This window comes from Trichoplusia ni, chromosome 23, assembly GCF_003590095.1.
Source record: "Trichoplusia ni isolate ovarian cell line Hi5 chromosome 23, tn1, whole genome shotgun sequence".
Classification (NCBI taxonomy): Eukaryota; Metazoa; Arthropoda; class Insecta; order Lepidoptera; family Noctuidae; genus Trichoplusia; species Trichoplusia ni.
The window spans coordinates 1,802,485-1,830,097 of NC_039500.1; the positions used below are offsets into that span (position 1 = coordinate 1,802,485).

General features: G+C 39.8%; 3 protein-coding genes across 3 annotated transcripts; 1 reads left to right on the forward strand and 2 right to left on the reverse strand.

Moving 5' to 3' along the window:
• Window positions 1-181: 181 nt before the first annotated feature.
• Window positions 182-1,918, reverse strand: LOC113505025. Its single transcript, XM_026887543.1, has 5 exons — window positions 1,728-1,918; window positions 1,599-1,658; window positions 1,350-1,523; window positions 1,128-1,271; window positions 182-719 (listed from the first exon to the last, which is right to left on the reverse strand). The coding sequence occupies exons 1-5, from the start codon at window positions 1,797-1,799 to the stop codon at window positions 357-359; spliced, it is 813 nt and encodes a 270-aa protein (XP_026743344.1). The 5' UTR covers window positions 1,800-1,918; the 3' UTR covers window positions 182-356.
• A 206-nt stretch (window positions 1,919-2,124) lies between these two features.
• Window positions 2,125-3,529, forward strand: LOC113505023 (protein SEC13 homolog). Its single transcript, XM_026887542.1, has 2 exons — window positions 2,125-2,789; window positions 3,011-3,529. The coding sequence occupies exons 1-2, from the start codon at window positions 2,217-2,219 to the stop codon at window positions 3,380-3,382; spliced, it is 945 nt and encodes a 314-aa protein (XP_026743343.1). The 5' UTR covers window positions 2,125-2,216; the 3' UTR covers window positions 3,383-3,529.
• Window positions 3,530-3,858: 329 nt separating this feature from the next.
• Window positions 3,859-27,606, reverse strand: LOC113505019 (DNA polymerase epsilon catalytic subunit A). Its single transcript, XM_026887536.1, has 41 exons — window positions 27,287-27,606; window positions 27,089-27,212; window positions 26,580-26,798; window positions 25,913-26,142; window positions 25,111-25,431; window positions 24,844-24,944; window positions 24,612-24,753; window positions 24,122-24,254; window positions 23,677-23,790; window positions 23,246-23,420; window positions 22,334-22,601; window positions 21,727-21,836; window positions 21,144-21,262; window positions 20,738-20,877; window positions 20,049-20,231; window positions 19,375-19,493; window positions 18,897-19,015; window positions 18,501-18,702; window positions 17,762-18,083; window positions 17,048-17,279; window positions 16,284-16,457; window positions 15,700-15,867; window positions 15,171-15,258; window positions 14,974-15,089; window positions 14,193-14,425; window positions 13,181-13,306; window positions 12,695-12,788; window positions 11,926-12,107; window positions 11,259-11,455; window positions 10,571-10,721; window positions 10,052-10,207; window positions 9,122-9,327; window positions 8,573-8,717; window positions 7,764-7,948; window positions 7,168-7,292; window positions 6,923-7,000; window positions 6,513-6,673; window positions 5,458-5,623; window positions 4,880-5,058; window positions 4,405-4,537; window positions 3,859-4,069 (listed from the first exon to the last, which is right to left on the reverse strand). The coding sequence occupies exons 1-41, from the start codon at window positions 27,382-27,384 to the stop codon at window positions 3,902-3,904; spliced, it is 6,702 nt and encodes a 2,233-aa protein (XP_026743337.1). The 5' UTR covers window positions 27,385-27,606; the 3' UTR covers window positions 3,859-3,901.
• Window positions 27,607-27,613: the final 7 nt, after the last annotated feature.

Here is a 27,613-nt window from a genome sequence, read left to right on the forward strand (position 1 = left end):
AAATTAAGGTGTTACATCATTACAAATAATGGTTGGAAGGTTTTATTCAATAGATTGTTTAGCTGTACTTTTCCTTTTGCTATTTTAATTAAGATATATATTTTAATGTAATATATAATATTTAATTTGAATAAAGTGCTTTTTTACATAATTCGCCTTTGTTAATTATCAAACTACAGTGTTTAAATAGTAACATTTTATTGCCAACATTATATACAAAAGAGATGAATATTTTTGACACTTTTAAACAAATGGAAGTTTCACCTCTAGCTTCAGAGTACCTGAAAAATTACAGTCGTAGTGCATTCAGTACTAATAACTAGAATTTAAGTATCGCCTTGTATAAATAAATGCTTTCATGTAGTTTGTACTTGTTTGGGGTTTGCCCTGAAGGGTCGCGTAGCTATAGCCTTGACTCCTGATAAGGCACCTTTTGAAGCTAGTGATAAAACTTGGAAGAATTTCTTAAATGTTAAGCCTACTATCTCTACAGTGAGCTTTGATCCCTTTCTCCAGTATATTACATATGCGGGCAAGGGCGGCAGGTTGTCAGACCAGATACCGGTGCGGTAGTTCTTAGCTCTCGCCTCAGCTGACTGCAGCACTGTCGCCAGTTTTGCCTCCATCGTATTTTTTTTCAAATTTTTTGGTATTGATACCTTCGCAAATCCAAGCTCAACAAGCCTTTGTCCAATGTCTAGATTCTCAGTTGTTTTTGGCTGGAACACAATAAAAAAAACTTAAAATTCTATTCCAAGAGAAGCTTCAGTTGAATGAACTTATCAAAGTCAAAGGTCATCCAAATATCTCATACATACAATTTAATATACATAGTAACTCCATTCTCGTGTTTAGCCTATAAAGAGCTTTATGAAGAAATAAGCTTTACAATTAATTAATTATACAGTACAAAACCTATTTAACTGGGAATAAGATTCACTTTTGTAACTCAATCATAGGAGTAAACATTAATTTCATGCTACATAACCATGACTGATTATTCAAGCAATTGGCCATCTTTGAAAAGTAAAAGCAAAATTCTTATAAGAAAGCTTACATGGATATTGTATAAATGCATAAATTAGCAAACATTAAAATGAAGGTATTGAACCAATGTACCATCTCACCTTTTTCCCTGGTAAATGTACTGTCACAGTGGAGACAAGGTCCTCATTATCTCTTCCAATAGGTCTCAGAGTGACTTGCTGGCCTTTCCCAACACACTCCAGCCAGCTGACGGCATTCCCACTCGCAACTTCTACTCCCCATAACTAAACAAAACACAATCATCAATTTGGCATCCATCCAAGTAGGACAAGTTTTGGGTGATTTTGTAAACACCTACTAACCTTGACTGGAAGAGGAGGTTTTGCAGAATGCCACAGAGGTAAGTAAATAGGAGCTCTGTGGTTCACTAAGATGCGGACTGGAGAGTGCTGCACACCAACATAATTCCCTTTCAACGGCTCATGTTTTCGGATGAAGTGATCAGGAACTTTTGTTGCTTTTGAGAACTTGCTAACCTAATTTTTAAATGTACATATAAATGTTATTATGTAATATGAATTTTAACTAATATAAAAAAGAATAGAACATACCGGACGTATTTTATGTATGGACACAGCCAATCCTGCAGTCGCGAGAGCATAAACCGCTATCTGTAAACATTTGCCAAGTGATAATCATCTGCAAACTATTTATCAACTAATTTCACCAACCGCACTTACATTCACTCCACGATAGTCTTGTTGTAGAAGATGATGAATGTTGTCAAAGAACCCTTCTTCGTTTGACGACATTTTATTATTTTAAATAAAAAATAACTAACATAATTTACGGCTTATTATCTCATCAATATTTTCAGATTTTAGCTATGGAATTTGCTTTCCGAACTTTCTGTTGACATTTTAAAGTAATGTTGCAGTTGTAGTAAAATATTTTGTGAAAATCAAATGTTTTTTAATTAATTTCCCAATAAGTCTGAGAAATGACACTGGATAGTCTAAACGCAGTTAGTTAAATAAAAGAACAAATATAATTAAATGTATTTCTAAATGATAGACTATTTACAAATCGATTGCGACATAATAAATCAACATACATTTAAGTGTGGCAATCTTGATTCCACGTCAACCGTTTGACAGCTGGCAAGCTACTCGCGAGTCCGGTCTTGGTTAATTTGTAAATTTTTCTGAATTTCATAAATATATTCAAAAATGATTACCGTTCTAAACACAATTGATACGGGTCACGAGGATATGATACACGATGCTGAGCTGGATTACTACGGGTTGAGGCTAGCGACCTGTTCTTCGGATAATTCAGTTAAGATTTACGACATCAAGAGTGGTACACAAACCCTTGCTGCAGATCTGAAAGGACACTATGGACCTGTGTGGCAGGTTGCATGGGCCCATCCTAAATACGGTAACTTATTGGCGTCGTGCTCTTACGATAGAAAAGTTATCATATGGAAAGAGTCAGAGAGAGACTGGACAAAGTTGTATGAATACACCGGGCATGAAAGCTCTGTTAACTCTATTGCTTGGGCTCCCGCCGAGTATGGCCTGATTCTGGCGTGCTGCAGCTCTGACGGATCTCTGTCCATCATTACCTACTCGCAGGATGGTGGCAACTGGGATGTTAAGAAGGTACCCGGAGCTCACGCCATTGGAGTGAACTCTGTCAGCTGGTGCCCCGCTATATCCGCTGATTTGAACTTGGACCCGCTTAGCAATAAGGAAGCTGTAAAGAGGATAGTCACTGGAGGATGTGACAACTTGATAAAAGTAGGTTTGGTTTGTATTGTTATTAATAACAAAACACTATTATCTCTATAATTACCTACCCAATTGAATTACCCATTCAACACATTATAATTGAATTAACAATTTATATAATTGAATTCTAAATTACTCTTGATTGAAATGAATGTTTTTCTAATCTAAAGTAAACTTGTATTAATATATTTTAAGGTTAGGTATTTACTTAAATATAATTTAAATTTCAGATTTGGAGGGAACAAGGTGACACCTGGGTAGAAGAGAACAGATTAGAAATGCACATGGACTGGGTGCGGGACGTAGCATGGGCCCCATCTCTGGGACTGCAGCGATCCATGATTGCCAGCTGTTCCCAGGATAAACGGGTTGTCATCTGGACTAGTGATGATAATGTATCCTGGACCCCAACTATACTGAACACTTTTGATGATGTTGTATGGAGCGTGAGCTGGTCTCTTACCGGCAACATTCTGGCTGTCTCAGGAGGAGACAACAAGGTCAGCCTGTGGAGAGAAGGGACAGACGGACAATGGTTATGCATAAGCGAAGTTGCCAAAGGCTTGGGTCAAACACCAAATGATGAGAGAAGCACACTTTGAATTCATTAATTTATGGTTTTGTTTATTTTAATTAACTTGTGAATAATTTCCTAATTGTAATACATAATATACATAATATCAAAAAGGATGTTTTCTTTTGTCATTACCTAATTTTCACACAAAGGAGGCAAATTAAGTAACTCTGTTCTTAGATAAAATACTTTTAATTATACTTACAAGTTTAAACAATAAGAAATATATTTTTCTGGTAGTTTTCAAAACTTATCAAAAATCAAAATATTTTTATATCTACGAAAAATTATTAGTAAGTAAGTAGTTTATAAGTAAACTGTAAATATGAATACTACTCACATGAGTTATCAATTAGTTACACTGTTTGAACAACTGGTAATTTCTTATTTGATTTATTTATGGTCAGTCTAATAACTGTAACAAAATCTATTGTTTGTATAAAATGGTTACAAGTTTTGATCAAGCATGTAGAGAATAGTGAAGAATTGCAAAAATAATACAAATACTGATACAAAAAATACTTGTTTTATTAAATTATACATAATATCACGTGTTGCTGAGATGAAATTCTATAAGTTCTAACAGTAGAGGCATCTTGTAGTACTCAGCGATCGTTTTGAAGGTGTTCAGTTGTGAGAGGACCTCCTTGTTGGGCAGCATGAGGGCGAAGTCTCCGGCGCACTCGCATACCATCGTCATGTTGTCGCGTTTCACCTGCACACGATATAGATATTACTTTCTAGAAAGTGTATGGCAGCCATGGAGCCAGCTATCTACATGGTTTCGGTTTGAATAGAAAATTTCTTTTTTATTTAGCCTGGCTAGGTGGCCTCCCACTGCTAGGCAAAAATCCTACCACGATTCTCTGTCCTGAGTCACTTGAAACCAGTCCACGCGGTATGAGTTCAGATCATCCCGCTGACACTTAGTGTGGTGTGTACTTGTACGAGCGACTTTAAACGTACTATACCCAAGTTACATTGGGTTAATAACTTAAAAAGCATTTATGCAAGTAACATTTTACATTTCACGTCATAATAACCACAAACCTGATGACATCTTTTACATATCAGGTCTTGCAGCACGTAGGACATGGTCCTCCTGTTCATCAACTCCACTAGCCTCCACTCCAACTCCTGGTTCTCGTATGGAGTGCCGCATGTTGGACATAAGCATACTGGCCTGTGGGGAAATTATAAAGTTAGACTGTGTCGTGAAAATGTTTATGGTTTCTTCTGACATAATTATGTAGTTAAGAAAAAGTTTTCTACTTCAACCAGTGGCTTAACTATGGCATGCATGCAATGCAGCAGTGCCTGTGGCATATTTGCCAATCTCACAGATTTTTTTACTGTTATAGAGATTAGAAGAATTAATATGTTGAATGGGGTCACTCCCAACTGGATACGCTAAATTCTTGCTGGACACCAGCTAAGCCACAACCAAATATCTTTTAACATCACTCGAATTGTAATCTGAAGACATCCACAACTCCTACAAGTCACTTTAGTACATGATACGTACACATCATTCTGGATGGCGGTGTTTGTGTCCCGGCAGAGGTCGAGGTCCCGGCAGTGGTTGCAGACCTTGCAGATGACCTCGGTGAGCGGGCAGGTGTTGCAGGCGTCGCGCCACTCCGCCGCCGCGCTGAACTCGCCCACACCGATCAGGCGGAGCAGGTTGCGGCGGAGGAGGGTCACCTACACAATAAAAAATGTATTTCGGGATAAAGATAATAACGTAATAATATCCGTATCTTGGGATGCTTGTATTTTAGGATTTCCTCATATCGCATTGTCCCTTTTGATTCAATAAATATACCATTCATTAATATAGGGGAGAGTAGGAGGCGTCTCAGGGCTAAAATAACCTTGTGAACTTCTTTTTATTCGATGGACGCTAATTTCTTCTTCAGTCAACGGATAACTATATGTTTTCCTTGAGTATAGCCTGTACACGAAAACAAAAGAAATAACAATTATTTTCTGAGAGAAATTGAAGTGAGACAGAGATAGTGTTACTTTACGACAAATTTTAACCCGCATTCAATCAATTATCGCTAAGTTGTCAAAAGTAAATATCTATCAAGACCCACAAACCTCATCCTCCAACGCAGGATCTAATGAGAACACTTTACACACGGCGTTGACGTACAGCAGCGCCGGCTTCGAGTCAACGGCGAAGGCATCCGGCTTCAGTCCCGGCTGGTGACCGATATCCGACGGCTTAAATACCGGGTACCGAGTGTTTATCTTCTCTGTCACTCTGTTGTAGAAAAACATAAATATTATGAGAATTTAGACAGGTCGTTAAGAATTGAATTCTTTATTGTATACCAAAGAATGACATCAGTAAAAATAGTAATATACAGTGTAATGAAAAATGGCGGTCTTATCGTTAATGCGATGTCTTAAAGAAAACCTTTTGATGGACAGGAAAGATAGAAATATATAGGTAGGTAGCTGGTGTATTATTTAAGTACATACAGTAAAATAAAGGATATACTATATTCATATTTAAAATTTAGACTAGACCAGTTTTGATTTTTTATGATCGAGAAACTTTATCAGTTAAATAATTTCCGACGGAAATTGCATAGCACTTTAATCTTAATTATGACGTTGACGTGTGTGTGTATATGGACTGACTTGTGAGGTGTAATAAATGCGTTTAAAATATAAGATAAATAAGTTTCATAAGATTAATTAGGTATGTTACTGATGTGATATGACAGGAGTTACAAAAAAAAAACGAACGAAAGAACCCAGTCAAATGTGTTAGACACACAAAACATTAATAAGCTAAAGAAACCAACTGAAGATTGAACTTTGACTTTTTTTTACTTGTTTTTATAGCGACACAATAAATAAATCATCTTGAAAATCGGTTATATCGCGTTTCCAAGAGAACCTTTCAAAAGACCGGGATAAAAACTATCCTATGTTCTTTCTCAAGGTCAACTCTATCTCTGTACCAAATTTTATTGGTCAAAATCGAGTTCAGTGGTTTGGACGTGAAAGCGTAACAGACAGACAGACAGACAGAGTTACTTTCGCATTTATAATATTAGTAGGGATTCTAGGGATAGTTAATCACTTAATGATCTCGTTCTCTTTTTTGTTGTTGTTAACTTCCTGTACAAATAGATACATACTGGAACAGCTTCTGCGCGATCTCCCCCTGTATAAGCGCGCGCAGCTGGTCGGGCTGCGTGTAGGCCGCGCTCAGCAGCCCCGCCACGGCCGCCGCGAAGGGCTCGCGGACAGGGGCCGGCAGGAACTTCGACAGGTTCCACTGCATCGTGATTGAGCCCTCCTGCGGAGAGGTTGGGAGGTGTTGTGATAATTCTAATAATAAATAATCAATATATGGACTTAATCTATGTGTACTAGTGGCTCGGTTTCACAAACATTCAGACTTAGAATGTTACATTTATCTCATACGCCGGGATTGTCCCGCACTGTGGCTAGATTACTCCAATACTTCGTTTTTTATTCCTCTCCTATTTGCCTAAGGTTATTAATTATTTTTCCAAAATAAATATCAACTATCATTGATCATTACCTCATCTCCGATACTTTCTTCGCTTGCGGGAGGTAACTGTGACGATCCGACTTCAGTCAATCCGTCTGGCAGTTTACCCTGAACAGAAAAATCAAGACTTATTATAAAGAAATGGTGGGTTCAATTCTCACCAAGGAAAATGTTTGTGTGATGAGCACGACGCATAAATTACACCGAACACCGTGATATAAAAAAAATATACAATAAATAGATTAGATATGATATCTTAATAAGTATTATTATACCTGAACGCCAGCATAGTTGGCCTCGTCGAGCCACAGCAGGTAGGACCAGCACTGCTTGTAGCGGATGTCGATGCCGTGGAACAGCTCCTTGTTGCGGATGCTCTGCACCACGAACTCCACGTATCCTGGACGTGGAAAAATATTAATTATTATAAAAACACTAGCGATTTTTCATGTGAAAAAAAACTAAGGAATTAATATTTATAATGATTCTATGTTAAAATCAAACTGCAGTGATTATTATGACAACTCATGGAATTCAAACTCGTCTAGTGTTTACATTGTTACATCAACTGTTAGGCGGTACGAATTTCGTCGGAACAGCTAGTGGCTAGTAAAAATTATTGACATTAATTTATCAGATGGGCACTATTGACATCGGAAACAACTCAGACATAGAATTATTGAATTTATAATAAGCCCCTTTAAGCCAATCTTCAAAAAGTTTGTAATATAAATCTATATCTTTTTAGCGATAAGACCGACTTTAGTGCTCATCATATTTGTCTGTATTGTCCTATTTTGTTTCGTCTTTATGTTTTAAAATAAAGAGTACTCTATTCTATCTTCAAGTAGTCTGGACTTCCATAACTTACCAATCCCATCAAGCACATTATTCTTCTTCGTACAGAGTAGTATCTTGTTGAAGTCTGCGAACACGATGAGAGAGCCGAGCCGCTTGAACTCGGCCACCAGCATGAGGAACAGCTTCTTCATCAGGTTGTAGAGGGTGCGGCGGAGGGCGGGGTCGTACAGCAGGGAGGAGGGGGTCTTCAGCCATCTGGTAAATTGATAGTGTAGTTAAATAGCTTATTATTTAATTATGGTGTCATTGATCTTGAGCAAAAGAAGCGTCGCTCGCCCGGGAGCAAGATGGGTCGACGATATAGCTAAAAGACGATAAAGTCTCGGGTCGAGTCTGAATGAGCCTGGCACTGAACCGTAGAAATCGGATGACGATGATGATGAGATTTTGATCCTGACAGCAGGAGCGGTGAGGTAAGTATATTCATCACCAAGTATTTTGTGCGGAGGGTCATCAGGTAAAATATTTTGCTACCTGGTTAGTCTTTGTTCAGAATATAAGTTATTTGTAGTACTAACAAAATATGGTTCAGTGCTGTCCGAAAGAAAGGAAATTTAATTTGGATTCGGGACTAATATTGCACTAAAATTTACTGAAACAAAAAACGGACAGGCAGACACTGCAATCCACTATTAATTGTGATCTACGCCAGTTAAGCAACTATGTATTTTATTTTTTGCGGTTTACTTTATATTCTAAAAAGTTTGTTTTTCAGTTAACATTTTGATATACCAATAGGTCTCGATTTTACCAACATTCATGGTAGTTTTATTTTACAATCATCATTGTAAGCCGACTGCAGTTGTAAGTAGAATTTACCTGTAAAAATGCGATATCTGGAAGTCAGCAAAAACGTTCTTGTATTGTGTGACGTCACGCAGCCAGGATGCTATCATGGTGCGAAGGATCTTGAAGGCTGCGCTACACTGCGTCGTCTCGTCATATGGCATGGACGCGTTTGAACCTAGTGTTAAGTAATAGAAGCAGCCTTTAGAACTGTTTAAGTTAAAAGTTAGCGAACAAGTGTAGAAATTATCTTCCGTATGAGTCTTTTCTGGTACTGAACCAGCGTTCAGCGTGAAAATTCTATGCAATCTTAATGGGGGAGAGTCGTATACAAGTGCTGGACTTGACTACGTCAGATCCCTTTCTTACCCTTGACGCGAAAAAAGGTGTGTTACAAGTTTGATGTATAATCTGTTTGTGGCATGATAGCTCCTGAATAGATTGACCGATTTCAAATAAGTTTATTTTGCTATAAAGGTAAATTATGTGCGACTATTCTTAGACAAATCTACGAAGTCATTTAAGTTTTGTGGGGAGTGAAATATTTTTGTTCAGTTTAGAATAGTATCGTGGTGTGGGTACCCGCACTAGCCATGGCGTCCTGTATGCTGGCGTGCGAGGCCCCGAAGGCGGCGGCGAGGCAGGTGCCCTCCAGCTGCAGCACGCCGTGCGCCTGCAGCAGCGCGCACACGGCCAGCGCGTCCGTGTCCAGCTGCACGCACACGCTGCCGTACGCGCCCGCCGCGTTGTGGCTGCAGCCCGCCAGCTCCTCCACCTCGCTCACCAGCCTGCACCAACATATCAAGTGTCCTAAACTTATCCTACACTTTTTTTTGTGGCGGGGAATTCCTCATGGACGCTCGCGCTCTCAGGGGAGAGGACGGGTAGTGTCAGATTATACTGACCAAACCTAACCGCCGGGTGACGTCAACCGCGTTTGCAACCAGCACGTGGAGTTACTTGGCACTACTACTCAGTGCGGGCATCCCCCGTCGCGGGTCTCTTTTGACGGGTGGTTTGCACTCCCGTGCCGATCGCCCAGACCCTAGTAAGGACGGCAAGTTGCGCTCGGACACAGCTCGTTGGCGTATGGCGGGCACGCTAGCATCTTCCTCCCGAATGCGCTCCGTCGCCTCCTTCGCCGACATAAGTGCGAAAGAGGCCAATGCATTCCACGCCGCGCGACTGCTGATAGCTGCAGCCACAACAGCCGGCAGCGCGGAGAGGTCAATCAAATTAAGCGCCCCCAGAAGGTCAGAGAGTGACTCGGCAAAACCCGGAAATACGGCCAGTGTGTGGAGTGTGGTGACGTCAACGTCATCGCATTGATGGCACGCAGTCGACTCCTCCCTCCTGACGAATGCCCCGACTGCCCCGTTAGCAACTGCGTGAGGCGGTAGGTCGGAGAACACTTATTCTACCCTATTCGCGGGGATCGAACCCGAGATATGTCACGATCGAGATAGGTGACCCAAACTCAGCTGTTACGAATACTTGTTTATGAGAACGCACCTGTTATCATCGGTCTCCCTGCCGCCGAGGTCGGGCCGGTCCATGTTGGAGCACCACAGTACGAAGTTGTGTTTGATGAGGTGTCGCGCGTAGAACAGGTCCGCGCCGAACAGCGTCGGGTCGGCCGGCATGTTGCCCAGGGGCACGTGGAAGTATCTGAGTACAGGAGTATGGTGTTCAAATTATATGATTCTTTTTAGTATAATATTAGCTTGAACGCTGTGTTTGTTACCATCTTGAATATAGCGACAAAAGTAAATTTAAGGTTATATTTAAAAGACGACTTTAATTACGGTTCGAGACTGTAAAGCTGGCAGTACAAAATGGAGTTTTATTTTTCAAAATACCTTACTTGCTTTTACAAATTTACTTGTACAGACAGACGGATAAGGAAAACTGAAGAAATACCTCGTTTAATATTTTTTTATAACCAGAATCCATGGGGACACATTTATATATTAGTTTTTATTATAGAAACCATTAGACAATTTTCAAGACATAATCAGTGAACCCGTTTACCTGCACTGCTCTATAGTAAGTTGTAGCACAGCATCCAGTCCTAGGTAGTGCCTGACGATAGCCCGGGATCCGATCCGCTGCCACTCCAGGGCGCTGTACAGGGTCTCTACATCCCGGACATGGATCGGGACAATCGGGAACTCTGATAACCCTGGACAACAAAATATGAATAGTGTAACAAAAGTTGGTGAAACCATAAGAAAATACTTGAACATCTTTACGTTACTTTCCCTTAGTCGGTTGATTTGAGAGATAATAAAAAAAAATCGCTCGTCAAGTGTTCATGCACTTGGCGAGCGATTTTTTTTTATTATCTAGATTATCTATTAGAAATAAAAAATAAACTCTAAGTAGAACAATTAAGAAAACAAATTAGACTGAACAAAAAGGGAAGTACTGGTTTTAATAGTCGTTTGTGATTGCCTGCCGATGGCAATTGAAATAACAATCGGACTGCACGCATGTTTTACAGTTCCATTGAAGTCGTGGCAACTGCATTGAACCTACAGTTCCGTCCACGTAGTTATAACGGATGGCTGCTGGTGTAATAGCCTTAAGAGCATCACGCTTCGCATCCAGGGCGGATTTCCCTTGCTCTTCGAAATCCTTGACCGTATTTTTTTTACTAGGTTCCGCCATTCAGGACGGCAAATGGCCTTTTTCTCCCAGTTCTGGGGATCATATCTACCTGGCATAAGTTGCATGAGTAAGTGTGGCGCTAGTGTGGCCTGCAACGCGAGCAGCGTGGGGCCGCAACGCTCGTCCTTGTAACGTTGCAGAGCGCGTTGCAGGTGGCGGCTGATGGCGCGAGCTTCTGTCTCTATCACCACCTCCCAGGATAGTTCTGCGCCAGGGAGAGTGTCCTCATCTGCGCCCAGGTTGATCCTGGATAGATATATTAGTTTAGATAGGATGCAATTACAACTGATTGGAACATCGCAAAAATGATGATATATCCGTCTTACAGAGTAGACTAAAAGAAAATGGATTTAAAAGGAATAGAAAGGGACAACTTTATAAAAAAACATATATTGCTTTTGAGTCACGACTTCATACGCATAAGCGCAGGCTTGGCGAGCGCCACTACGATGAAAAAAAAGCTTTTAAGGAAAATAACCTTTAACTCAACACATCAGAGGACACATTTACCAGTCCTCTCGGTCTCGTACAAGGAATTGATACTCGTCACCAATTTGACAAAGGAAAATCAACCCTAACGTACTGAATTTAAGTCCCAGATTTATTTAACAGTTCTCTCAGCTCAAGGTGAGACATTTTTTTACTGCATCGGTAAGCTATCATGTAACACAGACGACAATATACCTTAATATGCTCCACATAAGCTCCACACTTACTTAGCAGTCCTCTCGGCCTGGTACAGAGTGTTCATGTTGGGCAGCTGGTTGGTCTTGACGGTGTCCAGTACGTAGATGTAGGCTCTCTTGACGGGGGCCAACACCAGCGCCCACATGCTGCGCGAGGAGTTCACAGCGGAGTGCTGGTATAGGTAGATGTGTTTCACTGGGGGGACGCCGTCCTGGCCAATACAAATTATTCGTTTTATATTTATGTTACTTGCTGATCCAGCAAATGTTGTTTTGCCTAATAAATTATTTCTAGTTCTATGCATTTTTAATGCCACGTTATAAAAAAAAAAAAAAAATTTTTTTTTAGTGTGTTAAGGGTTGCTTAACACTTAGGGGTATGAAAAATAGATGGTAGTTGATTCTCAGACCTTCTGAATACGCATATAAAATTTGGTAAAAATCGGTTAAGCCGTTTCGGAGGAGTACGGTAACTAACATCGTGACATGGGAATTTTATATATTAGAAGACTAGCTGTTGCATTAAGGCTCGCCCGCTATGAATCGAAAATGATGCCACGGGAACATAAAAACTTGATAAACTATCTGTGTATTAAGTTTGATCTAAATCCGTTTATGCCTATTATTCATATTTAAACACCGCCAGAGTATTTGTTGCTATAAATACATCATTACTGAAAATTGTAATAAGCTTGCTATCACGGTTCATGAGCTACAGCCTGGTGTCAGACGGACAGATAGCGAAGCCTCAGTAATAGCCTCATTTTTACCTCTAGGAACGGAACTCTAACAAACTAACCTGCTTTTGTAAATATGGCTGGAGAGCTACACTCTTGAACTGCAACTGTTTGAGAGCGAACGAGTCCATATTGGTGGACCCAAACTGAATTAACCTGGGAAATAAATTATAAATAATTGTACTTATCACAAATCGAAAAATAATGTACAATTATTTGTTGGTGGCTTTGTGGTCAAATGCATAGTTTGAATGCACGTAGATGCAGGTTCGATCCCAATGCAGACAAATTACCAATGACACTTCCAAAATTCTACGTGCTTCCTTGATTAATCTAAGACACCACTAACAAGCGTTGAAGAAAAACATCGTGAGGAAACCTGGATTCCGCCGACCCGCTAACGTGGTGATCAATGCTCAAAACTGAGGCCTATGCGAGTGGAAGTGGCAAGCATTAAGTGGAACTTAAATGAGCTTGTATTATGCTTTAGAATTCATTTTCTTCTATTTATAAAGTTTTTTTTTAATTATATAATCTTAATAACTTACTTCCTCGCCTCCTGAGGGTCTACAGTACATATACATCCCAGCTGCACCAGCACTCTGAACTCCAACGACATTTGAGTTTCGTATATCCCTTCGATTTCTGGAGCGCATAGTTCAGACGTTAATTCCCTGCAAATAATATGATTAATAAGTACTGGGAGTAAAAATCATCAACATAATACATACACAATTTTAGAATTTTTTTTTTCTCTAGCCCACTGTGTCCCACTGCTGGGTAAAGGCCTCCCCCAAATCCTTCTACGACTCTCTATTCTGGGCCGCATGGAACCAGCCTGCGCGGTAAGCGGTGGCGAGACGACCTCTCGCCACCGCTTCCTGGGTCGCCCACGACGACGCCGTCCATCCGTTGGCTCTTTGGAAATATAGGATACCTTAAACGATGCAACGGTTTACTCACGCGTATTAATCGAATAGCCCGACTAGTTTCGGACCCAACCGTGTCCATTATGAGCTGACGCGGCGGGGTTGCAAGTCAAACTTAGTCTAAACTAGTCAATCCCGATTAATGCGCAGTAAACCATTGCATCATTATGAATAATTATTTATAATTCTGACGATAGTTACTATAAAATTATAGCAACAGGCAATACTAAAGTAAATTCTAAGGTTTTCCCAACTATGTTGGGGTCGGCTTCCAGTCTAACTGGATTCAATTAGGTACCAGTGTTTTACAAAGGGCAATTGCCTATCTGACCTCTTCAACCCAGTTACCTTGGCAACACGAAACCCCATAGTTAGACTGGCTGTCAGAGTGTCAAGCTTCTGACTACCTGTAAAGACTGTCAAGCTGTGTGAATAACAGCCGGGACCCACAATTTAACGTGTCTTCCGAAACACGGAGGAACCCATTTTCACCCATCTCCGGACCAACCGCGTCAAGGGTAGTTTAACCTGTGATCGATTTACTTATGCAGTTAAACCTTAGCCACGAGCTTCTTCCTCAAGGTCCAAGCCAAAACCTCCTTTATAAAAACAAACCACCAGGTACACTCACTCTTGATGCTCCCTATAGAGTCCCTCAGGCACGCTGTACTGGTACAGATGCAACACGGGGTGAGCGCGCGGCAACACGCGGCTACACTTGCGCCAGTGCGGGCCGCTGTCCGCCGCGCGGGGGACTCGCTGGTTCACGTAGAATATACGCGGTACTGACAACTTGATTTGGTGTAACTCTGTACCTACTAGTGCCCAGACCTTGAATAGACCCGGCTCGGCTGTTTCTGCTACCTGTAGAAAAAGGTCAAACTTACAACTTTTGAATTTCATTTTATATTAATTAATTAAGAAGATGGTAGTACACTAGTACGCTGTTGTTGTTTGTAGTGTTACTCGTATTATATATTTAATTTATCCTTTCGTAGGTTGGAACCGTTGGAAGAGATTTCTAAATAACGAGCAATACTTTTCCACAACATTGTTCATTGTTCGCAAAATTATTAAATGAATAACCTTAATTCATAGCATTTTTTTTAATAGAACAACACTGATTGCACGTACAATAATACGATCTGGCAAAATCTTTTCACGCTTAAAGACTTAACTCAATGAAATATGAAAATATCTTTCATTCAGCATAAGCAGAAAAAAGGTTATGTACAATTTTGCAAGACCTCAACCAGGTGTTGCTACTCGATTTAACAGTGTACAGTAATATTAACCTTCCCAAGCTTTATAATACAAAAAAGTATTTGTAAATCACTATACAAAACATTAAGCTTTCTTGTGCGTGATTTCAGGTTTTCGTACCTCAATACAACAAGTTACCATTATATTACCTGTATTATCTGCCACGGAGTGTTGAGCAATGTTCGCTGAGCTCTCCGTATGAAGCCGCTCAGTGTAGTAGAGGGACCAGCTTTAGGTGGCGGCATCGCATCTCTGTCCATTTTACCTACAAACCAAATTAATAATAATAATGTCCTGACTGACTTTAGCTACGGCAGCTAGTGTCGTAATAACTTAATTAACACACCTCTTTTACTGCGATTCCGTAGCCCGCGTTGTTCCATTTGCCAAAGCCATTTCTTTTTTTGAAATAGAATCCATTTTGTTCTCTCTGCCTGAAGAATCCAGAAAATACAGTTAATGAAGCGTTAATTGAAACATACACTGAAATACCTCTGTGTCACAACTAACTGTAAACTATGCTAAGATAAAACCTACTTTATTGTCTATACCATAAAGTACACTTTATTTACTCCCAGTCTCCGCACTCTCTCTCTCCCCAGGGACTGCACGAATAGCCGTGCAGTTGACGTGTAGCAGCCCGCGGGTCGTCTGCGATACCCTCGTAGTACACGCATTTGTGTGAGCCACGAATGCTTGTTGTTTGTGCATGTTACTCGAAAGCATGCTTATTCCCCAGCGACACAAGGATTAAATTGCGACCGTGCAACGGTTTACTTGCGTATTTATCAGGATTGCAAGACTATTTTCGGACCTAAACGGAGTCCTTACTCATGATTAAACGCAGCGGGCTAGTCGTAACTAAGTATGCTTACCTTCGTAGTACCAAACGGCGGCGGAGGTCCGAGGGCCTCGCGCCAGTTCTGTGCGTCTTGAGGGGGGGACTCCTCGCGCTTGCGCTTCACCGTGTGGACCATCGGACGAATCGTGGTCGACTTCTCAGTGGAGTCCTTGCCGATATCTTCAATGTCCATTTCTGTGTCCTGGGGTGATAAAAAATATACAGATTAATATGTGCGGAAAGGATTTTTTCAGGTGTACAAGCTTTGGGAGAAACAAATGGAAGAAGACGTGTATACACGCAATAATATTAAGTGAGTAAATGCAATCATTTGATCTCCACTAAAAACATTTAAATTTCCACAACTTTTAAACAACGCCATCTAGTCTCAAACTAAGCAAATCTTGTATTAAGAGTACCTTACAATTGATAAACATACTTACATATTTCTAAATACACAAATATAGATAAATATAGATATACCCAGGCACAAAATATGTGTCCTGGGTGGGAAACGAACCCACGAACTCCGGTATAACAGGGCCACTAACCACTAGACCAACAAGCCAATCACACCATTACTATTAAAACTTCCTAAAACAATACTATTTCCCTCACCATAGCACCATCAGCACTCGTGGACGGCTCCTCATCCTCCCCGTTCTCCTTTAACTCCTTAGGCTTGGCGGAGAACATGTCAGTGATCTTCCGAGTCTTGAACTTGTCTGTCTTGGCTAGCATTTTCTTATGTAGCCAGTCTGGGTACTGGCAACGTGGGACTGGGTTGTCCAACTAGTGGTAATAAGGAAAAAGATGGTATAATCAGCAGGTAATTAGAAAGATACCATCGATACATAAATATTATTTTACCATTATTTTTGTATTTTTATTTTAAATGTACATACTTATAATTAATCTTTGTTGTGAATATACATATTATTTTTACCATTTTGGTAGTTTTTATTCGTCTAATTATTCAAGAACTCTTTTTTTAATTTTCAAAGCATAATGTGATAAAAGAAGCGGCGATCGGAGAAGGCGATGGATCGGGTAAAGTGTCGTTCTCTCGTATCAGAGGCCAAGACACAATTTGGGTCGCTGAGCCAACGGAGTAAGTAATGTGATAGAAAAATCCAAACGCAAAAGATGAAAAACAGCATTAAAAATTTGTTTAGCCTTATTAAATGATGTAACGGTTTACTCACGCGTATTTATCGGGGTAGCCCTACTAGCTTCGGACCCAACCGGAGTCCTTAATCATGGGCAGACGCGGTGGGATCGCGAGTCGAACTGACAGTTACGCGTGAGTAAACCGTTACATCATTTAATAATGAATCATTCTCACGACAGTTACTATCAAAATATTTGTTTAGCCTGCCTACCCCCTGCATGGCGGCGGGTATGGTGATGATCTTCTGCACGGTCCCGCTGAGCCTCTCGATGTAGTAGGCCCAGTCCAGCACGTCGCGGATGTCGATGTCCTCGCTGATGCTGCTGTCCTTGAGCCAGCGGCGCAGGTGGTGGCGCTTCACCGCCGCCGGCGACTGGAAGATGGCCAGCGGGATCGCGCGCTCCGTCACAGGGGCGCCTTCCGGCTTCTTCGATATTATGAATCTGTGTAACAGGTCACAGACCATCATCATCATCATAGTCCTTTTCCCAACTCTGGGGTCGACTGGATTTACCTAAATACCAGTAATTTACTAGGAGCGACTGCGTATCTACTATAGCTAAGCCATTATGAGTAAAATAATAAATTAGACTTTGTATTTCAATAGTTTTAGCCAAACACAAATGAGGCGTGAAAATTCTCACGAAGATACAATAGATCCAGTCAAATTAAGTTACTTCATAAACTTGCCGATAGTAACAAAACATAACACATTACGATTTTACGAAACCGTTTAACAATTACTAGAATGAATCATTTCTGAAATAAGTATTTAAGCTTATCAATCGTAAAAGGGCCTATAACAGACTATAACAGAACCTGTAACTTACGCTCAAAGCGACATCGCTTTTACATCTTGTGTTAAACAAGTCTGTACAAACATCTGCCCGTTTTACAATAGAACAAAATATAGACCATAACGAACCTGCAAGCCAACCCAGCATCCTTCACCATTTGATCACCTAAGAACTCCGCCAATCTCTTCGCAGTAGATATCGACGTCGACTTCTGACCTCCATAGTCCTCCAACTTCTTGGACATGGACCGGTTCTCGGAGATCAGCTCGAAGAGTTCGGAGTCAGGCATGTTGGAGCCCTTACTGTAGAGGACGTCCAGCCAGTAGTCAGCGACCTTAGCCACTGCGCTGTAGCAGGACTTTAGATCGTTCCCTTTAAGGAAAGCTTCGAAAACTGATGATTGGAAGATCTTGATAAGCTGGAGCTCTCCGCGGCGTTTTACTTCGAACCCTGGTTGACATGGTAAGTTCATTGTAAATCTTTTTTTTTTTTTCTTGATGAACGACTCCCGCTTTATTGAATTTAATCCTTGTGTCGCAGGGGGTTTCACAAACATTCAAGTCACATGCGCAAAGACACCCAGACTCAGGAAAAGCATGAATGGACCAAACAAATGTTTGTTTTTCGCGGGAATCGAACCCGCGACACATCGTGTCCAGTGGGCTTGGCGTGATGACCTAAAGCACTCGGATATTCGTGCAGTCAATAATGCGTCTGTAGTTAATGCTGACGTCATTTCTAGAAAAAGTCACACTTCTACAGAATTCTCGGATTGAGTGTAAATTTGCTGTCGATATAAAATCTAGAATGCGGTCGTTCGCTTTGTTTGAGTCACTAATATCTCGTAAACAAGTAAGAGTTTCCTACCTTTAAGTTCAGCCAAAGACCCATCAAAATTGAACACCGCGTATCGCTTCTTCAGTCTCTTGCCTTCTTCTTTCGACGCCGGCAGCACCATGGCCAAGTACGGTCCGTCCACCTCGAAGAAGATGGAATTCTCTGATCGCTGCTCATACTTCTTACCCTCAGGGTCCACCAGCTCGAAGTACTGGTCGTTCGTGAAGTGATCCTGTATTTAATTGTATTGTTTAAGGTCTAAGCACAACTGACATGTTCAAAACCGTTTGACCCAAAAAAAAGTATTTACCGTATTACAGAAATGAAACTTTTCCTCAAAATTTTGGAGATGAATTTGCATAACATCGTATGGTGGTAAAACCATAGCTTAATCTTAAGTATACAACCACAAAATATTTGACTTACTTTGACCATAGAGTTGAGCACTGCGTTCGGGAATGAAACATTGATCTTCTTCTTTTTCGCATGAGTCGTGTGTATCGTCACGTTCTCAGGGAAGGAAGAAGGCAGAATACACCAAATACCTGTGAAAATATCATTTTTATTATTAACTAAATTTTAATTAAACTAGACTAAATTAGTTTAATTAAGCATGTCGTCCCACTGTTGGGAATAGGCTTCCCTCTACTCTTTCCACCTTTCTGTGTTCATGGAAAAAGTCTTTCTGTAAAAAAGTCTACGTCACTAAGTCAAACTTTTATAACATCTAAACCTGAATTGTGTCAGTGTTTAAGGTATTAAAAATAAAGAATGTAGTATTCATTCATTCACTTATTCATGTAAGTATTTTCTAAGACACTCGAAACATTAACAACTGACTTTTACAATAACTCCCAAAGAAGACAAAACATGTGAACTTGTGTTACAATACCAAGTATCTTACCATCAGTATCAAGTTCTAGCGGCCTCCCGACCTGCTCTATAATCTCTCTCGCCTTCATGATAATGTTGGCGCCGGTGTAGCACACGATACCCGCCATCTCCATGCTGTGCCACCGAGCACTGTATAAGGACGAAGGAATAAGATAACAAGAAAATTTACAATTTAATTTAAAATTTCAATTAAAACCCGAATGCGTAAAAACAACCAAGTAATAGAAAATGAAACTTTTATTTTATTAGTATTAAATGTCGAATCCAACTCGCTTTAAAACATTACATGCGACAGTCTTGACAGCAATCCTATTTGCCGAATAAATGATTTAACTGCTTTAGGCAATTAGTAATTATCTATGCATAAACCATAGGGAGGAAAGCGTATGAATTCTTAAATACTAAGTTACCGCATAGGACATACATACACCATACACCAAACGTCTTCTCAACTTAATCAACAAGATTTTACCACGGAGTTTGTGCGAAATTACCTCGGCCAAATTTAGCCTCAGTAAAATCGGACAGACTGCCTTCTTTTCGAATGCAAAATCATCAAATGACTCGCTTTGGGTTGAGCGGAAGGAAAACCCACCCATTTACCTTCCTTTGCCGTTTGTGTATCGGGGCCGCGGTAACCCTGAACAATCCCGCTGGAGATTATACAATGGCTGAATGACTCACCCCCTCCTCATAACGTATCCGTAGAAGGAGTTGAGGATACACTTGTGTGCGAGCTGCAGCGAGTCGTACAACACTTCCCGGCTCTTGGCGGACTTGATCTCGGCGGCGTCGCCGCTCGCCACCGCTTCTGCTACTTTGGCCTTCGCTTGTTTGTTCAAAGCTTTGTATTCGTAACGACGATCTCTAAGGATAAATGAAAATGAAAATTAGAGTTGGCCTACAATAATAGAGATTTCTTCTTCAGACATGAATTGTATGAAATATTCTTACAATTAATGTCAGAACTAGACAATAGCAGGGTAGTAATGAAGGCGTCCTTGTTAGTTCGTTCGCATACAATTTACTGACTAGAAATTTACAGACAGCTAAAAAGATTCATTTTCTTTTGTATGACTAATTATTTTTGAATCTACTTTCGCAGCCTAGGTTTTCATATACGCTTTTTGAGGGCTTTTACAAAAGGACCAAAATCAGAAAAAGCTTCCATGGACCACACAAACGCTTGTCTAATTCAGAGATCGAACCCGCGACACGTCGCTCAAAGTGGGTTTGGGGTGTTGACCTATAAAACGCGGTATGAATTTTCTCAATATAACAGTTTACACGCTTAAGGGAAAGTCTAAAACTGGAAAGAAGATAGAAAGAAAATTGAATTATAAAACGTAAAAAACTGTATGCATTGTAGTTACCTGAAAGCTCTCACTGTGTCCACATAGAAAGAGTTCTCCTTCTGACAAATGGTGGTCGTTCTCACTTCCGTTCGAGTCACTTTAGTCTTCTTGTAAGCCACTCTGCAATAGTCTGCTAATCTCTTCTTCTCGTATGCAGCCTGATACAGAAGCAATCAATTAAGGGCTGTAGGGCTCATGCTGACTAAAAATTACTGGACCACTTTAATTGCCAGAGTCACGAGACGGCTGGCACTTGCTCTGCGCGACTCTAGCCAGTCTTTGTCCTGTTCGACTTCGTTTCAAGTAGAAGGTGCAAAAAGCCCACCCGTCACTTCCCCCAAAGAATGGATGCGCTGGGCGACCCCATCTCTTTCTTGGCCTGTTAGCTGATTGGGTGCCCTTCCTGAAACCCCAAAATGATTACCTGGTCTTCCTTAGGCAAAGCATGGAAGGCCCTTGTGGGCCCGCCGGGGTGTAACGGCGGGAACTTCTCCGTCTCCAGCTGCTGCTGAATGCGCTGGTACTCACTCCTCGTCGCCGGCACTACGGACAGGAAAATGTTTATATTGTGAGTTTGTAACTAAGGTTTAGTAATAAAAATTTAATATTTTTAATGAAGCAAATAGGGCTATTTATAGTCTAACAAATAGGAAAGTGGGTTCGACGTGGTAGGCCTTCATTTAAATCACTAAGTCAAACCACTGTGTACGACGTGTTAAGGGTTCGATCCTCAAGTAGAATATTTGTCTAGTGATCACACACACATTTGTCTGGTCAGTCTGGCGGTTTTTTGTATGTGACTTGAATAAATAAATTTCTCTAATTGGACGAACAAGGGGGAGCCGGAAGGAGAACGGAAAGCCTTTGCCTAGGAGTGGGCCCTAATAAAATAAAAAAGAAAAAAGAAATTGTTATCTATGTTTTTTGTTTGCTATCATATTTTTTCTCTGAGCAGTTTATCGACCCTTCCTACGTATATTGCTCTATAAGTAAGAGCAGGTCCTCACGATAGTCCCCGCGCCACATCCAGTCCATGTGCCGCTGGCAGCTGGCCCCGGGCCGGTTGTAGTCGCACACCGCGCACACGCTCGTGTTCACCATCGCAGACGGCTGCAATCTGAACAGACACAAATATTCATTATTTTAAACCAAACGGCAAAAAATGTTAGAATTCGTGTAAGATTTCTACAGCAATTCTGTAGGTGTAAGGTGTATCTAGACAGGACAGATAGACTTGAACGATTCAAAAACTAGATATATTTATTTGTGATAATTTTGTTACTATTTTATAAAAACTCTAATTCAAAATCTTTTTAAGTAAGTTCAAAAAAACTATAATGTTATTTGTAATTATGTTTTTAACCTCAGAACTTCAGACTGGATCGCTTCAACCGCTTGTTGATTCATTTTTCATTTAACGTGAAGTATGTCTAATAATGATCCCATAAAGATGAAATTTGGCTTAATCGTATTTAATTGAAATCGGTTGCACTTTTTTATTGTCAAAACATATTAATCAGTCCCTTTCTTAATGCCTTAATGAATTGAGCTACAAATTAGTCTACATTCTAAATTCAGTAAACAACAAAAAGAAATACAGCGCCAAATATATACCTATTAGTCAATATAATGTTAGGATACATAGCGCCGACATCCAAGTGATATATAAGGGGGTTTTCATCCCTCCTCGGATGATCCTTCATATGCTGCAACTTCGCCTTGATCTCCGCACAAACCTCATCAAAATTCGTCACCAGGTCCAAAGGTATACCCTCCTCTACCTCTATGGCATGTTTCATTGTCTTCTCTGTGGTTTCCATCAACTTGTCTATGGCAGACGGGACGATCTTGAACTTACATTTGATATCGGCTCTGAATACACCTGAAAGTAATTTGTATTTTTATTAAATTACATGACTGAAAAACTACAGGTTAAACTGGTTTATACATGAAAATAAATAGTAACTATTTTGCTTCAAATAATGGAAGAATGTCTTAAACTGGAAGAGAAATCGCAGAGTAATCGGTGTCCATAAAGAATTACATATCATTTTACAATACATCATTTTTAACAAAATGAGAATATTATTCTTTTTGAATGCGGTTAAAATTTCACTAAGGTACTAACAGCTTGCAGGCAGTATTAAGTAACAAAAAGGACTACAGGGACTGCAACTGCAAGGAGGAGCTAAAATCTCGTAAACCTTTTAATATTCAATACCAGCAATAAATTTTAGACATAATAAATAAATAAATGCGGACAACATCACATAAATTGCTCTGAACCCAAAGTAAGTTGCTAAAGCACTTGTTTTATGGAATTCAGATACAACGAAGGTACCACAACACCCAGACCCGAGACAATGTAAAAATGTGAATTTTTACATTGACCCGACCGGGGATCGATCCCGGGACGTCAGAGCTAGCGACAGCTTGAAACCGGTGCGTACGCCACTCGACTACGGAGGTCGTCTAATAAATTAATAATAGACTACTTTTACTTTTTTTAAAAAAACCTTGAGTTACCTGACTCCAAAGCTTCAACATGGCCTCCAACATAAGTCTCGGTCTCCAACACGTGTCCGTCAGCGGTGAGCTTGTTTAGTTCCTCGACTTGCTTGTTCGGAAACACTATGTTCGCATGGAACGCTTGCACCATGAGGAGCGACTCGCATAGCGTGCCTGAACCTTTTCTGAGCACCTGGGGTATTTATTAATAGGGTATTTGACTAAATCTAATAATACTAGCTGTACCACCTAACAGTCGATGATCAAAGTGGAGAAAAACATTAAGGATGGACAACCCTTATCACTGTATTCCCCTCATTTTTTGGTTACGATATAAAAGAAAAAATACGTGTCTATAAAAGGAATTAATCTAAACTATTTTTTAAGCGATATAAAAAAACAACCTTACTGCATTGGAATAGAGGCCAATTTAATATGAATGTACATACCTCGTCTGGTTCCAAAGGTATGATGGTACAGAGCGCGAATATGAAGGGGTGCACATACTTCATATACAAGTAGTATGTCGCGACCGCGTCTGACACCGAATAGTTTGACAGCACCTACAAACATAAACTCGTTAATTGTACTTTAAGTAATCAGGTTCTTTTTGCTTTTTTATGAGATAAGGGGCAAACAAGCAGACAAGTAAATGAATTATGGACAATCGGATGATCCCAGTGGCCCGGCGGACATCAATGCAGTATTATTTTTTCATTCGATTCAGCCGTTTTATTTCAAAGTCAAATTGTGTACTGTTAATGGTTAACTACTAGGTACCTTTTAATTAAATAAAACAATCATTAGCCCCCTGAGCTTGTTGACATCTCTTTGCGGCGCGTGGACCCTGAGGCCTTAGTTTGTGATGTCGGTTTACAATTATGTTAAGCGTACCTGAGGTTGTTCTGCCGCCATCCTGCACATGTCTTCAGGGTCTAACTCTACGGGATCGTATCGTAGCTTCGCTTTGGCAACAGCCTTTAGACCTTGGGAGCCCACTGGCAGGTATGAATCTCTTTTGACCCAGCTGAAATTTTATTTCAATTAAAGAATCACAGGATATAAATGCCAAATTAATAATAGACTACTTTTTGCTTGCAGCATCAACAATGTCAAGTGTCAAATACGTTTTCCCTTACATTCACGTAGATCATCACATTTTACTACTCAGATTTTTGTAACACGTAAAATGTCTTTATATTTTTTCAGTAATTGTACTCGACGGCGCGATTAGCGGAGTGGTAAAGACCGCTAAGCCAAAGCATTGTGGGTTCGATTCCCACGTAGGCCAAAACTGCCTGTTCTGAATCTGGATGACTTGCATGCGCACGACAAGAGGATTAAATCTTTGGGCGAATCGGGTCTAAAAAAGAATAATAATTACCATAAGCAGTCCATATGCATAGCGGGTCGGCAGGCGTAGGTACCGTCCCTCGCAGCGATCTTGCTGAAGCCGATCTCTTGCTTCATGTCCAGGCCAAGCGCGGCCGCACGGGCTTCCACAAACGGCCAGTCGAAGAAGTCACCTAAACATACGAAAATGAAATTTAGTACTTTGTTATAAAGTTGTTATTCGAATGAGAGCCGTTTTAATGACAGGTTTTAAAATTACTTACCATTGTATGTAACAAAAATATGCGGTTTCACGTCCATTATATGATCAAAAAACTTCTGTATCAATGCCTGTTCGTTTTCTTCATTGAATATTATGAAATGGCTGTAATACAACAAATCATTAGACATTTCCGTTTTTCGTTCTTGAAGACTCCATTTTTAATTTATGTAAAGTCAAATTATATATTTCGGCGCTACAATGGTAACATAAATGATGTCACCATTGTAGCACCACACTATATGTACGGAGAAAAAAAATCATGAATTACCCTTCAAACTCCGGCTTGGGCGTATACTCAAAATCCTCAACATCAACCGATATAATCTCTCTATTCGTTATCAAGTACCCCTGTCCATCAATCATATAAGAAATCATCATTATCTGGTCTGTCTGTGAGTCCGGGAACTTCAGCGGCAACTTCGTAGTCTCAATATCGAACGCCAGGACTATAGGGTCCGGTCTCTCAATGATGTCATCCCGTTTGGTGAAGATGGGAGTCTCTGTGCCTCGGCTCTTGATGGTGTACCAAGTGCCGCAGAAGATCTCCATGTCGATTGAAACTCGGACATGGTATGGTACGTCGTGTTCTCTGGAAGGCAAGTTCATTGGTTGGGTAAAAAGTGGTCTAGTTTTATTATATTCAGTTGATGAAAATAAAAAGAGCTTTAATGTAGATTTCTGGTACATCAAATATTAAAATACTGGTCGTCGTGAGTTCAATAAATTTTTAGAGAGACTAATAGAAAAAGCTAGAAAATATATGATGCCTTTAATTCCGATACTCCATTTGTTTGCAAGAAAAATCTCAGATTCAAAATAAAACGCGATCAAAAACCGATATAAACAACAAAAAAGAATACCAATTGAAAAATACCAGTATTTTTTCACATGCATTTTTATATAAAAGACAACAAAATTAACTGTTTTATTAAGAATCTAAACAAATGGAGTTGATCTTGAATGTTTTATTCTAGATTAATGGTTGGAAACACGAAAGGTAGCCTTTTTCCCAGTAATAGGATTTTTTATAAGCTATAATAGCCATAATATAAATGTGATTGAATACAAACCTAATATCCAATATATTCTCCATATGATCAGTGGTCTTCTTAGCGTGTTCAATAGCAGCGGCACTAGTTAAAGCATTTGTCAACATTTCAGCGTAAATCTGATCTTTTTTCTCCCTCTCCTTATTCTTGTTGACTGCAGTCAAAATCTCCCTTCTCACTTTCATCATCTCATTTTGTGACATGAATGATAATTTTATGTATCTCTGTTTTAAACCTGATAAGTGGTTGAGCTAAGCAAAAAAGAAAAAGAACTGTAAGTAAGTACAGTGTGTGTCAGTATAGTTGAGGACAACCACAGGAGATCACAGCATGCAAAAAATATATGAAACAATAAAATAGACACAAAGTACAAGGCACAAGAAAGTTTTATAAATATTTGTACCGTTTTTTATGTACATAGTGTTATCAATAACAAACAGTAACAATACAATTTTAAAATTGTGAAAATTACAATATTTAACTTTAAAACATCAATAAAATGGAGAGACAAAGCATAACTTGTCTTGGATAAACAACATCAAAAGTTGGTTCTTGAAAGAGCAATAAGAATATCAACAATATATTTTTTAAAGGTCTTTATAACCCAAACTCCAAAGATAACTAAACTTAACAGATCTCTATCTCAATCTCACCGATTAAGACAAATTAAATTCATATAAATACTTACTAAATCCAAATCTTCCTTTTCAACAACATCAATTTTATGTATGTTTCCTGCAAACCTCTTTGAGATGAACTGTATGACCTCCTGCTCACACTCCTTGCGGGCTAGGATCAGGAAGTAAGGCTGGAAGGTCAGCGACACCTTAAACCTGGAGCCATCCATCTCTATGAAGTAATAGTCCATTGCTGCTACGAGGCGCTTGTCTTCATCCAAAACCTCTGCCTATGGAAGTATTTTTTTTTAATCTTAGTTAGCTTGAAGCTAATAAAAGGTGTGTTTTCACACTTAAACATTGTTGAGGGTGGATAAAGAAAAATTAAATATATTATTTACAAAGATAGGCAACTCTTTAGCAAAAGCTCATATAAATAAATTTTCATTTAAAGTAAACAATACATCATTTGTTCTCTCATAATAAGCATGATCTTGGTTATCTCTACCAATATTATGAAGAGGAAAAATTAGGTATTAGCTAAGGTAAATATGGGGTATACCAATAAACCAAGACTTACAGTGTGCATGTTTATCAAGTAACCAGTCCTTTCTTTAACATCTCGAACTCGGTCGAATCCATACTTAGAATCAATCCTGTCATTCTCCAGGGCAACCCTGATACGGTACTCCGAAGATTCTTCTCTAAAAATAAACAAACTTTTAAGTACGGTAACCTGAAAAGATAATAAAAAAGTTTGTTACGCTGAGTTACTGACCTGGGGCCTGATGACGAACCAGCGTCTCTTTTGCCAGTATCATCCCTATCTCTCTGATCCCTTTCTGCTCTGTACTTGCCAGTGTTTTGTAATACCATTTTTATTTCTTTGAATACCGATCTAATTCATAATTGGTTTTACACACTGTTTGGTTAAACAAAGTTGACATTTCTCAGCTGCTACTGTCATATTTTCGCGCCAGTTTCGGTTCCAAACGGTAATTGGCTATACGATTAGAAGTACGCAGAAACGTTGAGTTTTAAAGTCAAAATAACAAAAAAGTAATAATATTACCAAACTTAAGTAAGCCAACTAAATAGTCGTCCG

What these genes read in the sequence shown, in the direction of transcription:
- LOC113505023 (XM_026887542.1), top strand. Translation starts at nt 2,217, where the DNA reads ATGATTACCGTTCTAAACACAATTGATACGGGTCACGAGGATATGATA. An exon ending in GATGTGACAACTTGATAAAA is followed by an intron (nt 2,790 to 3,010) that starts GTAGGTTTGGTT and finishes TTTAAATTTCAG; the next exon opens with ATTTGGAGGGAACAAGGTGA.
- LOC113505025 (XM_026887543.1), bottom strand. Translation starts at nt 1,799, where the DNA reads ATGTCGTCAAACGAAGAAGGGTTCTTTGACAACATTCATCATCTTCTA. An exon ending in AAGACTATCGTGGAGTGAAT is followed by an intron (nt 1,659 to 1,727) that starts GTAAGTGCGGTT and finishes AAATGTTTACAG; the next exon opens with ATAGCGGTTTATGCTCTCGC. An exon ending in CCATACATAAAATACGTCCG is followed by an intron (nt 1,524 to 1,598) that starts GTATGTTCTATT and finishes TTTAAAAATTAG; the next exon opens with GTTAGCAAGTTCTCAAAAGC.
- LOC113505019 (XM_026887536.1), bottom strand. Translation starts at nt 27,384, where the DNA reads ATGGTATTACAAAACACTGGCAAGTACAGAGCAGAAAGGGATCAGAGA. An exon ending in TATTTTTGTTACATACAATG is followed by an intron (nt 24,754 to 24,843) that starts GTAAGTAATTTT and finishes TCGTATGTTTAG; the next exon opens with GTGACTTCTTCGACTGGCCG. An exon ending in CTCTATAGGGAGCATCAAGA is followed by an intron (nt 13,307 to 14,192) that starts GTGAGTGTACCT and finishes TATTATTTGCAG; the next exon opens with GGAATTAACGTCTGAACTAT.